General features: G+C 44.6%; 1 protein-coding gene across 1 annotated transcript in view; it reads left to right on the plus strand.

The window, feature by feature from the left end:
• Positions 1 to 608: 608 nt before the first annotated feature.
• The window catches only part of LMCD1 (LIM and cysteine rich domains 1), a 58,174-nt gene continuing 42,188 nt past the window's right edge, over positions 609 to 16,594 (plus strand). The window contains exon 1 of the mRNA XM_049640905.1: positions 609 to 793. Coding sequence (XP_049496862.1) covers positions 752 to 793 — 42 coding nt within the window. The 5' untranslated portion in view covers positions 609 to 751. The remainder of the gene's footprint in view (positions 794 to 16,594) is intronic.

The raw sequence follows: 16,594 nt of genomic DNA on the forward strand, positions 1-16,594 counted from the left end.
ATGGAAGGCACATTCATATAATTTAGAAACCTCCATTTAAAAACAAAAACAAAAAAAACTTAACTCCGCTGGACTCTCACCTCTTGTCTGCTCACTGGAGGGAGGACTTGCCCGGGTTTGGGAAAGTTAGCAGGCCCAGTCGGTGAGGCTGAATACCACCTGCCTCCCCCGCCTCGCCCCGCAACACACCCCCCCCCCCCCCCCCCCTCCAGAACAAGGCAGAAAGGGTGGGAAGAGGAACACGCTCAGCATTTATTTTTGGACCCAGCTCACTAAAAATACCTCGGCCTACCAGTTTGATCACTCTCCCCTCTGACCTGAATGGATCGCGGGGCCCAGCAGCCCGCCCCACCCTCTGCCCGTTGTCCTTTAAAGGAGAAGGGCGTGGGGACGGATTCCTGCCGCTCACTCGAGGGACTGATGAGAGCCGCCCGGACCGGCAGGGGCCGCGGCCGCACTGACGTCAGGACAGTGCTCGCGCCGCAGCAGCCGCCTAGCGCGGCCCTGGCCGCCCAGAGGGAGGGGGTTGAGCCGCGCGCTGCGATTGGCTGGCCGAGCGCGAGCGCTCCCGAGGATTGGCTGGCGCGGTTTTAGAGGGAGTCCCGCTCTCCAATTAAAGGACCTCGCGGCGCCGGGCTGAGCGCAGAGCTCCCCCTGGGCCCGCGAACCTGGCCATTCAGCCAGCGCTGTCCCCGCTGCGCGCCCTAGCGCCTCTGCCGAGAAGCCAGGCGCTGTTCCTGCACCACAGAAGATGGCAAAGGTGGCTAAGGACCTCAACCCAGGAGTTCAGAAGGTGAGCTGCTATCTGTCTGTACTTAACCCACATTCTACCTTTTCCTTGTGCCCCTCTCCCAGGTTTCGCGGAGACTTCCCCAGACGTAAGTAGAAGGAAATTCATTAAATTCCAAGACTTCCCAGAAAACAAGTTGGGAATACATATTTGAGCCAACAGGCACACACCCTAAAACTTACTCTTAAAAGCCATTGTGTAAAGTATTTGCAAAGAATCTTAGTTCTTCGGTGATGCTAATTAAAATTTAAATAAAACTTTTTTTTCTTTTTAAGAGTAATTCTGTTGTCTGAAACGAGGGGGAAAAAAAAAATCCTACCTCCTCCCACCCCATCTTCCACCTCCGGAATTGAGGTGAAGGCTTGGGGGAGACTAACATTTACTCACAAGGAATCTCCCCTTTGGCTGTCTGTCCTCCTAGTATTTTGTGTTTTTCGCTCACACACACACACACACACACACACGCGCGCGCGCGCGCGCGCACACACACACACGTTTCTTTAGTTGGTGATGTTGGCAATGGCAGCAGTGCCAGCACAGGGGAACTAATTTCTGTCCCCAGGGTCTGCACGTTTCCCTTTCAGGAAGGGCTGGCCCAGAGCCCAGAAGGTCACGGGTGAATTACTGCAGGAGAGGCCCTCAGCTGTGCCTGTAGCTCCAACACCCACCAGCTACTTACCTGGATGCAGTTGGGAGAGGGCACAGGTCAGAGACTTAGAGGGCAAGTGAGCTGGAAAGGAACAGAGAGACAGACAGTCTAAGCCAGTGGAGAAACAAAAGCCCAGGGTTATGGAGCATTGGTTCCAGCAGGCAACACAGGGTAAGGAAAGCCTTAGGCTCTGAAACCCTGGCCCTGCCCCTTTTTAGCTATACTGTTTTGACCAAGTCACTTTTCTGTGCCTCATTTTCCTTGTCTCCAGTTTGGGGGATAATAGACCTCGCCTCCCTCCCAGCAGTTGTATCAGTAATGATACACTATGGGTTAATCTCCCAAAGCAGTCATTTTTAAACTCTTGCGGGCAGAGTCCTCCTTAGACATCTGCCATTAACTGTGGAGTAGGATGAGAGGCAAAAAACCAAAACCAAACAAACAAAAAACCCCAAACCCATGTCCGACTCAAAATAAAAATGCAAGCCAGATACTTAGAGCCACACAGTTCGTGCATCTGATTTATTGCTGCACCATTACATAGCTGTCCTGCCCCAGACTCCCACACAGAGTCCTGCAGACCTTTCTGAATGTGTTCACCAAGTCAGACTTAATCAGGGCATCTCTGGAACCTACCGTGTCCCATCACATTTGCCAGACTATTTGGAGAATCAGGTCGTCTCTCCTTCTATGGAATTCTCAGAACACTTTAGATCTTGGTAAGATACCTGCTAATTTCTACCTAGTAGTGAGTCCCGCACGCACTGCTCTTATTTCTTTACACATCTTTCTAAACTCCTTGAAGGCAAACCTTTCTGGTTCATCTCTGTTCCAGCACAGCATACCATACACAGCAGGACTCAATAAACTACCGGGGAACCACTGAATATCTGTCCAGCTAAGACCATAGTGTTCGCGGACAGTACATTTTGTACATGAATGTTTTTTAACTTGTAGCAGCCGGACATTTGTGTGCCTGAACTGCCTCCCCAAATTCAGCTGAGGTAAAAGAGTTTAGGGCTAAAGGGGCAGAGCTCCCACTGTCCTCTACAAAGTCAGGTGATTTGGGGGTGGTTTTACTACATGTTGACTGATAGATAATGTCTGAAGTAAGGCAGAGTACATGGAAACCCTCCTCCTTACTGAAAGCCAAAGCCACAGCTTGGAGGAAGCCTTGTTTTTATTTTCCTTTGCATCGGAGAGTGTGATTATCTGGATTAGAGGTGGAACATGTTCTCCTTCTTGTCACCCTCTAGTGCCAACTTCCTTGGCCTGCAAAGGGTTTATTTTCCATTTAGATCCAATTACAGGCTTAGAGAAGGAATGTGGTGGGTAGAGATGAAAGAGTGGACTTTTTTTTTTAACCTCTTGGGACTGTGGCAATGAGGAGAACGGTCACCACTATGTAGATTAACCAAAGTCTTCAACTCAAAAAGTCAAGGGAAAAGAAGGGAGTGGGAGAGAACTTCTCTTTGTTGAACTTTATAATAGTGATTAAACACTGTCATACCAACAGCATGCTGAAAAGCTTTTATTGCATATTTACTCTTTAAATCTGCAGCAGCAGGGCGGGGGGTATAACATTTGGCTTCAGGATGCCTAATCACACGTAGGCATTTTGAAACCATTTCATTAGACTCTTGGAGCTGCAAGAGATGCATTTACAAAATGAGAAATGGTTTAAAATGGCACACAAACTGTCTCTGCTGCCCTACCCCCAAAGGGAAGAGGGATACGAGGAATCCTTAGCAGCTGGGAAGTCATAAAAAGGTCTTCAGGAGAACATAAAATCCAGAACCCGGAGTAGCCTTAGAGACTGTCTAACCAATCTGACAGAGTGGCTCCTGAGGATCACATACCTAGTTAGTGGCAGACCTTAGGAACAGTTACCTGCCTCCTCTCATCTGTGCCAAGTTAAATGCTCCCAATGGCTACTCTTGAGCCATCATTTGTTTTTTTTCTACTGGGAAAGAGAAGGTGTCCTAGCACAGAAAGTTCCCTGAGCATAGTCAACATTCCTTGGTAATAAAGGGCCTTGAAGGCCAAATGCCATTTCTTTTAGTGGAATCAACCACTACTGCGGATTTATTCTGTTGTTGATTAAGCAAATTTAAGAATACTGGTACTGCTGTTCTTGTAACCAGATCCAGGTTCCTACCCCAACTCTACCACTTACTAGCTATGTGCTCTTGGGCAAGCGAATTAACTTCTGAGTCTGTGTCCTTATCTGAAAATTGGAGAGACGGTCACAGCACCTACCTCCCAAAGTATCCGTGGTCATTAAATGAGATAATGTATATGACAGGCTCAGCACAGCAGCTTTCAGAGTTAGCTAGTAGTAGTAGGCGTAGTGGTAGGAGTAGTATTGGTTGGCAATGGTAGATTTCGATGGGTGTGTGAATGCTGAAAGGAGTCTTTTGGTGGATAAAGGACATGCTTTTCTTTATGACTATCTCATCTCAATAGCAACTAATTTTTATTCAGCTGAACCAAAGCCAGTTGCTCAGTCTTTTTTTTTTTTTTAACATTTATTTATTTTTGAGACAGAGAGAGACAGAGCATGAACGGGGGAGGGGCAGAGAGAGAGAGACACAGAATCGGAAGCAGGCTCCAGGCTCTGGGCCATCAGCCCAGAGCCTGACGCGGGGCTCAAACTCACGGACCGCAAGATCGTGACCTGAGCTGAAGTCAGACGCTCAACCGACTGGCCACCCAGGCGCCCCAGCTCAGTCTTGATAAGTTGAACATTGATCTTGTCTTCATTCTCCCCCCAACAGATATAAAATCTGCTTACAGGGAACAGAGATCACCAGTCATCTCACTCTGGAGTCATAGAATTTTAGGCCTGAAAAGGGACATGGAGCTCTTTTCACTTTTTAGACAAGGAAACTTAGCCCCAGAGGGGTCCAGCTCCTTACGTGAGATTGCTGAGAAAATGTGCCGAAACCCATTAGGCTTTGCAAGAATACAGGCCTATTGGCTGCCAAGGAGCCACTTGCAGGAATTTAGAAAGGACTAGAACAAAGAGATCTAAGAGCATGTTCACTGTTGACTGTACATGTGCCAGTGGATTGGCTCCAAAGGGAGCCAGTTTTTTCTGTTTTCACCCCTCAACACAATGTCAGAAGAGGATTACATGATGGTTCTAAGTGCATTGCCAGGTTCAGCTGGGCGTCTCCCCACATCCTCATCTGCATCCCCTCCCTCCTGGCTTTCCTGTCCCCCGGCTTCATCCTCTCCTCTGCCCTCAGCGCTTCCTGCTTTCACCTCCAGTTCCTGCAGCGTGCAAAACTGCTGGCATGTTGCCTGAGCGAGCCGATCCAATGTAAACACAGCTCCTCAAGAACTGTCGTTGGCTCCTTCAATCTTAAAAATATACTAGGCTGTCACTTAAAGATCTTTATAGCCAAGGCAGTGGAGACATGCCCATAGGTGTATAAGGAACTTGGCCCCAAGGAGAGCCTTTTTAAAAAAGAAAGACAAATTATCCAAGTCCTTCTTAAAGGATCTCTGAAAACAGATGCTGAAGCCATTACTTGGCAAATTGCAGATGCTTGTCATCTTGTGCAGACCTGTGTGAATATGTGGGGTTGGCGGCTGCTGATGGACTTTCACCAGTGCATCCACCACCTGGGGTGGTGGGGGGCAAGGAAAGGCTTAATCACAGACCATCTCCAGGCTTTACACTCAGCCATCTAGGCTCCAAGACCTCCTCTTAGCCAGGGCCTATCCACCATTCTATAAGCAGGACAGAGGGAAAAGGACTTCGGTATTTCCCTCTGAAGTTCCTGTGGTTTGATCCTCTTTCCACATTAACTAGCCAAAGGTGACAGGAAGAAAAAGAATAGGCTGAGTCCAGCAAAAGCTGGGGACCAGGAAGGAGGGACAGTGACACAGGCTCACGTGTGCCTCTTTCTTTCCCACCCCCATGCCTGCCACTTCTGGTGAGAATAAGGTAAGGACAGAAAGGTGAGGGAATAATTCCTCCTACAGCCTGCTGGAGTCAGCAGGTCTCCTGAAGAGGTATTCAATTTGATTTTGGAAAGGAGATTCATTTTTGCTTTCCAACTTACACATTCAAAATAGCGTGTGAATAATAAAGTGGAAATCTGTCATGATGAGCATAGATCTTGGGAGTTCTTATCTCCCTAGGGTTCATCCAACACCATTGAAATATTTATTATGAGAAGTTTTCTGGCAGGGGTTGAGTCATGATAATAACTGCAGGCATTTCTTTACCAGGTGACTTTGGACAGGTCACCTTTCCTAGGAAGTAGCGGACCTTGAAGGAGAACCAGTCTTCCTTTTCCCTCCAGTCCACTGACCTTTCCAGTACACCAGACTGTCTCCCAAATAGCAAAGGATTATGGAAAACAGGCCTAAAACCTTGTCCCACTGAAAGTAGAATTGTGGAACAGCTCTTCAGGACATCCAGAAGGAAGAGACAGCTGTTGTCCTTTAAGTGCCTTCCTTTGGAAGTACCACCCCCCTCCTTTTCATTTGCTGTTGGGAAGAGGATTTGGCTGGCAGCTGCCATGATCTTGCCAGGTGCAGGGCCACCAACCACTTCTATAGGAGTCGCTCAAGATGATGATATTTCTTTAACTCCACATGGAATGTCTAGGGTGTCCTAAACCTATTCTTGGAGCTTCATACATATCAATGGCATGGATCTGCAGAAGTTCTAGAAATGCTTTCTATAAAACTTTTATAGAAAGCATTAAACAAGAAGTTGGGTCTCATTATGTGCACTGAGATTCTTTCAGTGGCCAACATTTATACTTGGTATCTAAGCCTAAATATCTGATGTGGAAATTTGATGGTGGTTTCACAAAAACAGAAACGGTAATACAATTACAAGGCTTTGTCAAACTTCCAGATCAACTCTTTGCTCATTGTCTGCTGTTTTATATGAGAAGCAAACCCTTTTACATTTTCTCTCAGAAGGGACATGTTTGATCTTTTATCATTTATTTGGACTCCTGTCCCCTAAGGACTCTCCAGGAAGACTGCTTCATTGTCTGCTAGCATAGACAAATTCGAGGAAAGACAAAAGAGAGGAGGGAAAGACATCTCTTGAGTACATGCGGGTGCCTGACATTTTCTCACATCCCATTTAGCCTTAAAGACTACCATGCAAAAATTTGAATATCCTTTCTACACATGAGTAAATTAAGATTAAGTTTAAGTGATTATATGATGGCAGGTTACAAACTCAAACCCAGTCTTCTCTGGTCCCAAACCTTAACCTCTTTCCACTCTAAGAAAAAAATAAGAAGGCTTTCCTCAGAAGTAGCAGTCTGGTGGAGGGGAGCTGTGATTATCAGCGAGAGCTCCACTCAGAGATCAAAGTCCCTCTACACCTTACTAGTCTGATTCAGGAATTACCCAGTATTTACCAAATGTTACCAGGCATTTGTGCCTCTCTGGTATCTCTTGGTCACTATACTGTCACCCACATCAAGTCAAAGCCATTTCCAGATATAGAACAAGGGTTTTCTAGATTTCTCCTGGTTCCTGGTTTTCTAGAAGTCTGGTATAACTCTCAAGGGAGGGGGCTAGTAGGGAGGCAATCTAAGGAAGCATACAATAATATCCTGAAATTACTGAAGAAGCAGTGACCCTTGGCCAAAAAAATAAAAATAAAAATAAAAATAAATCCTAGAGATCCCAGTCCCAGAGCTTCCAGGAAATTCTAGCCTGGGGATAAGCTTGACCTCTGGAATGTGTATCTCTACATGCCTGGTCAGCCTGACTCATGGTCTACCCAATAACACGTGAATCAGGACCAAGCAAAACACAGCCAAGCCCCCACCAGGACATGCTTTAAAAGGAAATAAGATTGCTGAGGGGGGCGAAAAGCAAAGGCTCCATTTGGCACGTCACTCTTTGGAAGAACGAAAGAGGACTGGGGTCCAGCCCATGGCGGCTGTTTCAAATCCACATGATATGTTTATGGATTTTTTTTCTCCTTGTGTTTTAAAACATGAGGTTCTTTATCAAATTAATCTTTGGAGAAAAATGCAAATGAATCATTTAAAAGAGCTGAGCTGAATCTAGCGATCCTTTGTGTGGCAATTGGGACACAGGGGAGAAATAACATGTCCAAGATTTACCTGAGACATAACCAAAAGATGCACTGATTCACAGCATCTTTTATGAATGCAGGAGAAAAGGGGATCTTCTCTATTCTGTCACTTCCATGCCCAGAGGACTCTAATTTCACGTCAACTTCATACCCTCAAACTTCAGAAGGTCAAGTGAACGTTTTGGCTATGAATTTAGCTTTGGCCACATGATTTAGAGGCCAACTGAGAAGCGGTTAAACACACAGCCTTTGCAAGTATGGAGATCTAGATGTGACTCATGGTTCTGCCATTTGCTAGGTCTGTAATCTCTGCCAAGTTGCTTTTCCTCTCTGGACCTCGGGTTCCCCATTTGAGAAAGCGAGTTAACAATAGTTCTACATGTAAACAATAGTTAACGAGATAAAGCACGAAAAGTGCCTGGATGCCTCAAAAAATATTTCCTCTTGCTGTTACTGGTATCCCCTCTCATCAGTACAGCACAGAAATCCCATAGGTAGTTAAACCAAGTTCAGCTTACCTACGTCATGTCACATGTGGCTTCCAAGATATCAGATTGCAGGACCTTCTCTTTGTAGCTAAACTTAGACTTAGCCATAAATATACTCAGGCAGCATCATATGCAAAATCGTGACAATGGCAACAATTTGCTTTGCGTATTTGTTGCTCCACTTCTAAAAAGGAGCCCTCCCCTTGCCTGAGACCAGTCATTGGCACCAGCCATGTGATCTTACACAGGGACTTCCTCTCACCAAGTCTCAGATGTCTTGCTTATAAATCAGGGTAATGGTCAGTCATTTCTTCATTTAGCAAATATTTATTTAGCTTCTGTCATGTGCCAAGCACCGTGCTGAGCACTGAATAAAAGACAATGAATAAAACAAGTTTTGGTCCCTGCCACATAAACTTGAGTCTGCTCAAATGCATTTCTCATAAAGGTAGGATAAAGGCCAAATAATGTCAGTGTCCTAGGATTTGTGTGTTCCATGACCATCTGTAGCACTCAGGTGTATACACACACACCTACCTCTTCTCCTTTGCTACCCACCCTCATATTTCCCAGCACTGCACACATTTGAGCCACAACCAACCCCAGTCATGTCTACAGTGCAACAGTAGAACAAGTATGATAATTCTCCCAGTTACTGCATTTTAAACAGGCAGTTTAGTGATGAGAAGTCTGAGGCAAGGGGCATACTGGCAGCTCTCAGGTGCTACTGGTAACGAGCAGCCCCTTCAGCTGCCTTGCAGACATGGAAGAAGACAGATCGTCTGTGCTCAGCCTATGTCCTCAGATGCAGCCCAACACCCAGGCTCTTGTCCTTAGTGGTGTTGATGGCAAGGGCACCAAAGGACAGGAGCACAGAGAAAGGTCTCTTGGCTGGCTAACACCCCATAACCTGCCCTTAAGAAGACAGCATCTATTTGGGCTGTATGACTAAGTGACATGTCCAGGTACTGATTCATGAGGTGGACTACCAAGGTGACTGGCCTGGCTAATCCATTGGCTAGAAGAAGTGGAGGGAGAGAGGAGCCCAGCCCTGCCCTCATCCTGGAAGAGAGCCACCCACCTGATGAGACATTCCTGTGCTCCCTACCCAACCCTGGCACTGATGCCAGCCAGTGTCCTTCTTAAGGGAGATCTGGCCCCAATGTGGGCAGGGGTCAGCATTTGTGGGCTTATTGTAGAGGAAGTCAAGGGAATTTTTAAATCTTGCTAGCAGATGGAGGAGAGGTTTTTAACCAGGGATCTGTGGATAGAATTGAGGGTATCAAGGAATGTAAATGAGGAAAAATCGCATCCCAATATACCCAGCCTCTATCTGATTCAGCTTTTTCTTCAGTTATGATGGAAGGCAAAAGCCCAGATAGCTTAGCAGCCCGACTTGTCTTTTTAACCAAATAAAGCTATTGAACAAGATATTTACATTAGAAAAAGATAGCTGGATGTAGGCCCTATGCCCTTGATACCAGTGGAAATCTGATACTTTCATATCCTATTACAGCTTAGATAGATGTCTAATGTACCACTTATGCTTATCCATATTCTGGAATAACAATAAATCCACTGCTGAGTCTTGTTAATAACTTAATAAAGGCATGTGTGTTCCTAAATCATAGATCTGTTTTTATCTATTGATACTGTTTCAGTAATAATGGTTTCCTCTGTAATCCTACATATTTTATGCATTTAGAACATTATTCTAAGAGGGAATGCCTTTGTGTCAGACAACCAAAAGAGCCCAAATACATTAAGACCTCTGTCAAAATCAAGCTTTAACAGTACTCTATATACATATACACAAATATGTGCATATATAGGGGCGCCTGGGTGGCTCAGTCGATTAAGCATCTGACCATTGGTTTTGGCTCAGGTCACGATTTCACAGTTGGTGAATTTGAGCCCCACATGGGGCTTCGTGTTGACAGCATGGAGCCTGCTTGGGATGCTCTCCCTCCCTCCCTTCTTCCCTTCCTCTCTCTCTCTTTCCCCCATCTGCTCCTGTGTGCTCTCTCTCAAAATAAACTTAAAAAAAAAAAAACGAATTTAGTTTGTGCAAACATATATGCAATTATGATATGCCAGGAGCTAAGCTGATAAGTAGAAAAATAGAAGGAAAAGAGTCCCAGAAGCTGATGGTTTCAGAAGAGGAGCAGCCAGTCCGGCCATTCAAGAAGAAACAGTCCCTGAAGACCTTGACCAGAGGTAGGAGTATGGAAGTGAGGGGGATCAGAAAAGGCAGTACTTAACCCCACCTGGGAGGTCAGGGAAGGCTTACCCAGGAGGTGACATCTGAGCTGAGTGTTGAGAGACAAAGATAAATGAGCTGTTAGGATCGGGTCATGGTCTAGTTTTATGCTTTCCAAGTACGTCACGTATACTGTCCATCCTACCTGACTTCTAACTCAGGGAATATCATCCATCTTGAATTGCAGAGAAATACATTTCTGTGTATCCATCCATCCCTACATCTGCAGCTTTTGTTTTCTCTTCTGAGAACTTGCTCCTCTTGCCTCTCAACCAAAATATTTCGGGTGATGAGGATACAAACCCTGTCAGACGGGCACACAGAAAGCTTTATGGCAGTGGCTTGAGACTCTCAGCAAAGGAGATCTGGCAAACTCACCCCCGTCGAGTTTGAAGTTTTGCAGGAAGATTTAGATTCAGAGACCTGAGATTATGCAATAGAAATGGGAAGAAAGGAACACACACACACACTGTGAAATTCAGCACACAGCACATGTGAGCAGAACATGAAAACAATCCAGAGCACCACAGGCAGCAGTTTTGCTCCCCGAGTTTTATTCACCTTTAAACTCTGAAACCATAAATGATACTTAGAGGAAAAGAAATCCCAAGTAGGACACCTTAATGAACTAACAGAAAGAAAATCAGCCTTTTGAAATGCAGGAAGTTGGTTAATAGGATGGAGAATCTGCCATCACACCAATTGCTTTTGTCCATTTCTTCAGATTTCTCACTTGGTTTGACAATGTGGGTTCCTTGTTGCCATGTGGTAGAGCAGATGAGGCATCAAAATGAAAAACACATGGTTTGGATGTCAAAATGTCACTGGGATGATTGTTCTTGATTTTTGTCAGTTGTATATGGCATGTAAAAGAAAAATTCCAGATGATTCCCTGCCAGTTATCTGGAAAATGAAATTATGGAGATCATTGCTATGTGTGGACCTGAGAAGAACCTGGGAAGAGGTGAAGTTTGATGGAAAAGCTGTGTTTCCTCTAGAGTCTGTCCTCCTACACAGCCAAAGGCCTGAACAGCCCGTGGGGGGGAGACACCCCATAATTAAGATTCATGCTACCTAGAATGGCTGTTGTCACTCACCTTTATTTTTCCTTGGACCCAGCCCAGGGCTGGGGCCATCACAAGGGAAATCATCATACATTTATTTTAATAATGCTTGTAGTGAATACTTCAGCAACTACAATTAATTTTTAAGAGGTCGAAAGGGCTTCAGAGTTTCCCTAGGTCACCTTCCTTATTTTTTTTTTAATTTTTTTTTAACGTTTTATTTTATTTTTGAGACAGAGAGAGACAGAGCATGAACAGGGGAGGGGCAGAGAGAGAGGGAGACACAGAATCGGAAGCAGCCTCCAGGCTCCGAGCCATCAGCCCAGAGCCCGATGCAGGGCTCGAACTCACGGACCGTGAGATCGTGACCTGAGCTGAAGTCGGATGCTTAACCGACTGAGCCACCCAGGCACCCTGGTCACCTTCCTTATTTAACAGACAAGGAAACAACAGATCTAGCAGGTTAGGTGACTTGTTCCAGGTCACAGAGCTAGTGAGTAGAAGAGGTGGGATAAGAATTTGAGGTATCATAGCATTTCAGGTTCAGAAAAACTTTTAAAACTTTATTTTGTTCAACTGTCCCATCCTTAAACATCAGATGAACTGGACACGACAGGCAGATGCTCTGAGAATACCACTGACAAGCACTTGCAGCTCCCGAGGAGACCTGTTGAACTCCTCTGCTTATGAGACAACTCCTCCTCGTTGTGAGCTAAAATCTGTCTCTGCAACCTCTTCCCATTGCTTCTGTTTCCCTAGCTCCTCAGTGCAAGGATGTGATGACCACTTTTTCCTAACGTTCCTGTTCTGGTAACTGACCAAGTGCTACATGTTGTTCAGGATTAAGGTCAAAGCATCTGTTTCCTGGGTTAGTTCCTGGCTTCTGGGGGACCTGGTGTCAGCCTTTAGCCAAGTGAGATGGCCAACAGACAGCCCCCATGTTTTGTTTTGGCATGAGTTTGGTGACCTCCACTTAAGCAGGTTATTTACCTCTCCTTAAAATCTCACCCAATTGGGAAGGTCACTTCTATGCCACCAAACTATCCTATTTCTTGGAGGATAGCTTTTAAAGTGGAAAAACATGGCAAAAGAGGAGGGGATAGGCAACTCTAAGAACTAAGAACTCCAAACCTGTGTCCTAAATACTCATGAAAAATCAGCACTGTTCTATACACAAAGTACCTGATTTATAAAGGGTGGAGGTGTGGAGGTATGATAAGAAATCAGAAAAGGCTAAGGAGGAAAAGAAGAAAACCTTGATAAACAGAGGTAATATCTTTTTTAAAAGCTTTTAAAATTATTTGCAAAGTTGTCATAGCTTACTATATGGAATGCGAGAACAGTAACAAAGTAGTCTAAATTTTATATCCTGGTGACTTTACCATCTAGAGGGAATGCTCAAAATATAAATATGAAGGGGGCACAAGCCTAGGTAGCTCAGTTGGTTAAGTGTCCAACTGATGATCTCAGCCCAGGCCTTGATCTCAGGGTTATGAGTTCAAGTCCCACATCGAGGTCCATGCTGGGCATGAAGCCTCCTTTAAAAAAAAAAAAAAAAAAAAAAAAGAAGGCTGGTCACCAATAACTTGCTTTCATTAAAAGATGCCACTAAGAAAGTGAAAGACAATCCACAAAAAATATTCACAGTACATATATCTGACAAGAGATTGTATCCAAAATATATGAATAACTGCTTTAAATCAAATTTTTTTACCTTTTTTTAACATTCATTTTTGAGAGAGACAGAGCATGAGTGGGGCAGGGGCAGAGAGAGAGGGAGACACAGAATCAGAAGCAGGCTCCAGGCTCTGAGCTGTCAGCACAGAGCCCGAGGCAGGGCTCGAACTCACCAACCCTGAGATCATGACCTGAGCTGAAGCTGGACTTTCAACCAACTAAGCCACCCAGGCACACCCCATTTAAATCAATTTTTTAAAAGCAGTCCAATTTTTAAAAAAAATAGGTGAGGATTTGAACAAGCATGTCACAGAAAAAAATGTCTAAATGGCTAATAAGTGTAGGGAAAGGTATTCAACCTTATTACTCCTGAGAAAAACACAAAAGCACAATGATACGGCATTACATACCCAGAAGAGTAGTAAAATTAAATATTGACAATAGCAAGTGTTGACGAGGATGTGGAGCAGCTAGAATTCATACATTGCCAGAGACAATATAAAATGATACAACCTTTTTGGGAAACTGGTAGAAGAATCTTGAGGAGGTAGAAAGAAGGAAAGAGCATGAGGGCAGAGGACACAAGACAGACATGGAAAAGAGTAGGTGAGACCAGCGTCCCTCAGCGGGATCCTCAACCATGGGGCTTATTCTAAAACCTTCTTACTCCTGGGCCAAGATCAGAACTGACAAGGTAGGAGTAGAGCCAGAGACATGGGAGGGAGACTCTGGTAGATTTAGGAAGAATCTGGAGACGAAAAGGAAATGAAAGTGAGAGGGTTGGGGAAGGCACCATTCCAAACCAAACTGAATTTTTAATGTCTGGTCCCAAGTTTTATTATCTTCCTGCAGGCTCGCCTATGAAAGGATTGGCTTTAGGATGGTGGATGAGCCAAGCCTTGATTTGTTTCCCTTCTTCAAACAACTGACTTGAACTTTCATCTGATCCTTGAGGCCCCCTCTTTCTGGCTGGAGGTCTCTTGAGAAAAAACTCCAGTGATTTCCATGGTCCGGGGAGGCAGTTGGCTCAGTGCTCTGGACAACAGCAGCCACATCTCAGCAGAGTTGGCCCTCCTGAGAGACAAGAGCCAGAGGGACAACTGAAAATTGGCTGAAATTTAGTCCAAACCACTCAGAGCTCAGACCAATATCGATGTTAAGTTTCTAGTCCTTGATGAATATTTATACCAAAATAGGGCCAGTGGAAAAGTTCCATCTGTGTGGATTTTAAGAATTTTGCCTTCCCTCAGCCACGTTGACCAAACTCAGGAAAGCAGCAGAATCATTGCCAAGTACGTACTCTTTGAAGTACAAGAAATTCTGAGAAGGCCCTGGACCCATCATATTTCTTCTTATCCCAAAAACTTAGATTTGGCACTCCTTTCTTTAAAAAATTCTTACTATCTCCACCTCTTGGTGCTTTATTATTTTAGCCTAGCCTTTGACACCATGAACACTCTTTTTTTTTAAATTTTTTTTTTGAGACACACACACACACACACACACACACACACACACACACAGAGTGTGAGCAGGGGAGGGGGCAGCAAGAGCCGGAGACAGAATCCGAAGCAGGCTCTAGGCTCTGAGCTGTCAGCACAGAGCCCAATTTGGGGTTCAAACTCACAAACCACAAGATCATGACCTGAGCAGAAGTTGGACACTTAACTGACTGAGCCACCCAGGCACCCCCAATATGAACACTCTTTTGAAAGAGTGGATAAGTCTATTCAAAGTCTTGTTGGGTGAAATTGCTTTCCTGGTTGATATTTTCCCCATCTTTCTAAAATCTGGGTGGTCCAGTTAATCACTTTAACTCACCTCCTTACTTTGCTAGTAGAGAAATGGCCCCAAATTTTCTCCTCAGTTGTATTACTCACTCCATACTCCTCAGAACCAAAAACAAAAAATTTCAGTAAGTTCTGCCCTTGATAGGAGGGATTAAACTAGAAGCTTTGCTCTTGCACCAGGCATATTAACTGCATTTATCAAACACGGGCCATGTGCCAGGCACTGTGCTACATAGTTTTTTCCTAATGTTTATAGAAATCTCATTTTACGGATGAGTAAACTAAGATTCAGAGAGATTAAATAAATTGCACTGGTGACATAGCTAGATGATGAACATGAATTAAATGTAGGAGATTCAATCCACAGCTCTCCCTCTGCCCTCTATGCCATTTCTTATCTACATGTAACACATTTGCAGGGTTCCAGAAAGATGAGTAATGATAGAGAGTAGTGCTCAGGCTCAGACCTTTTAAAAGTCAATAGCACTAGTTAGAATTTAATAATGTTGTTTTATATTTGTTATATTTTTTACACTTACCTTCTATTTTGTTAATTCTTTTTAACGTTTGTTTATTTTTGAGAGAGAGAGAGCATGCACACGTGTGTGCAAGTGGGGGAAGGGCAGAGAGAGAGGGAGACATAGAATCTGAAGCAGGCTCCAAGCTCTGAGCTGTCAGCACAGAGCCCGACGTGAGGCTCAAACCCACAAACCGTGAGATCATGACCTGAGCCGAAGTCAGATGCTCAACCGACTGAGCCACCTAGGCGCCCCAGTTTACCTTCTATTTTAATATATTTTAGGGTTAAAAGGTTTTTTTCAAGAAATAAGTTTTTTTTAAGTAATTTGTTTAAAGAAAAATTATAATAATCACCCAGGTGGTATACTGAGGACAGAATTCATAAAGGAGGAACATAGGCTTTCATAAACATCTAATATTGGATTACCCTTGATCTCTATAGCACTTTACAAATTTCTCAACATCCTATATGCATGATCATGTTTGATTCTCACAACAGCCCCATGAGGATGGTAGGAATTATGATCCATTTTAAAGGTGAAAAAAATCGAGGTTCAGAGAGCAGAAACTGCTCACCAGGGTTACATGTGTAGTGATAAAGTAGCCAGGGCTTGGGTTCAGCTCCAATACAAATGGTGTCCCCTGCTGCTCCACCAGCAAATTCAAGGGCAGGAGTGGAGAAAGAGATGTTCCAAAGCAATGATCCAAGACCAGAAATGCCATTGAAAGTCTGTAGAACTGAATGACTCTCACAGGCTGGCCTGAGTTTTCAGTTTCCCAGTGGTTGTGTGTATTCTGTTTCATGGAGAAGCCCGAGGTTGCTAAGTCTGAGTTGCTCTAGAGAAGTCGGATTTTCTCTCTCTGGTGAGTCACCTTTCAGAAGGTCAGAAAGTAGCTCTCCCATCATGAGAGCATCTCCTATCTTCTGGGGTACACCATGGAAGCGATGGCACACACTAGAAATGGGCCCCTCAAAGAGGAAAAGCTGGATTCTGCCCAAGAAGAAGAGCATTTCTTTCCATGTCTACTTGCCTTGAACAACTGACTGGGATGCAGACCACAGGTCTGGGTGACTGGATGGGTAGGAATACCATAAAGATGGGAGAACCAGTGGGTTTGGGTAGCAAAGAAGGTGAGGTGGGAGTGCCAACAGCCTATCCATGAAGAGATTCCAGGAGCTGAAAGCACTCATGGAGGGAACACTGAGAGCTGGAGAGAATACTGAAGCCATTTGAATAGACAAATGCTTAAGAGAGAAAAGCATGTTGA

The sequence above is a fragment of the Panthera uncia genome, chromosome A2 (genome assembly GCF_023721935.1).
Source record: "Panthera uncia isolate 11264 chromosome A2, Puncia_PCG_1.0, whole genome shotgun sequence".
NCBI lineage: Eukaryota > Metazoa > Chordata > Mammalia > Carnivora > Felidae > Panthera > Panthera uncia.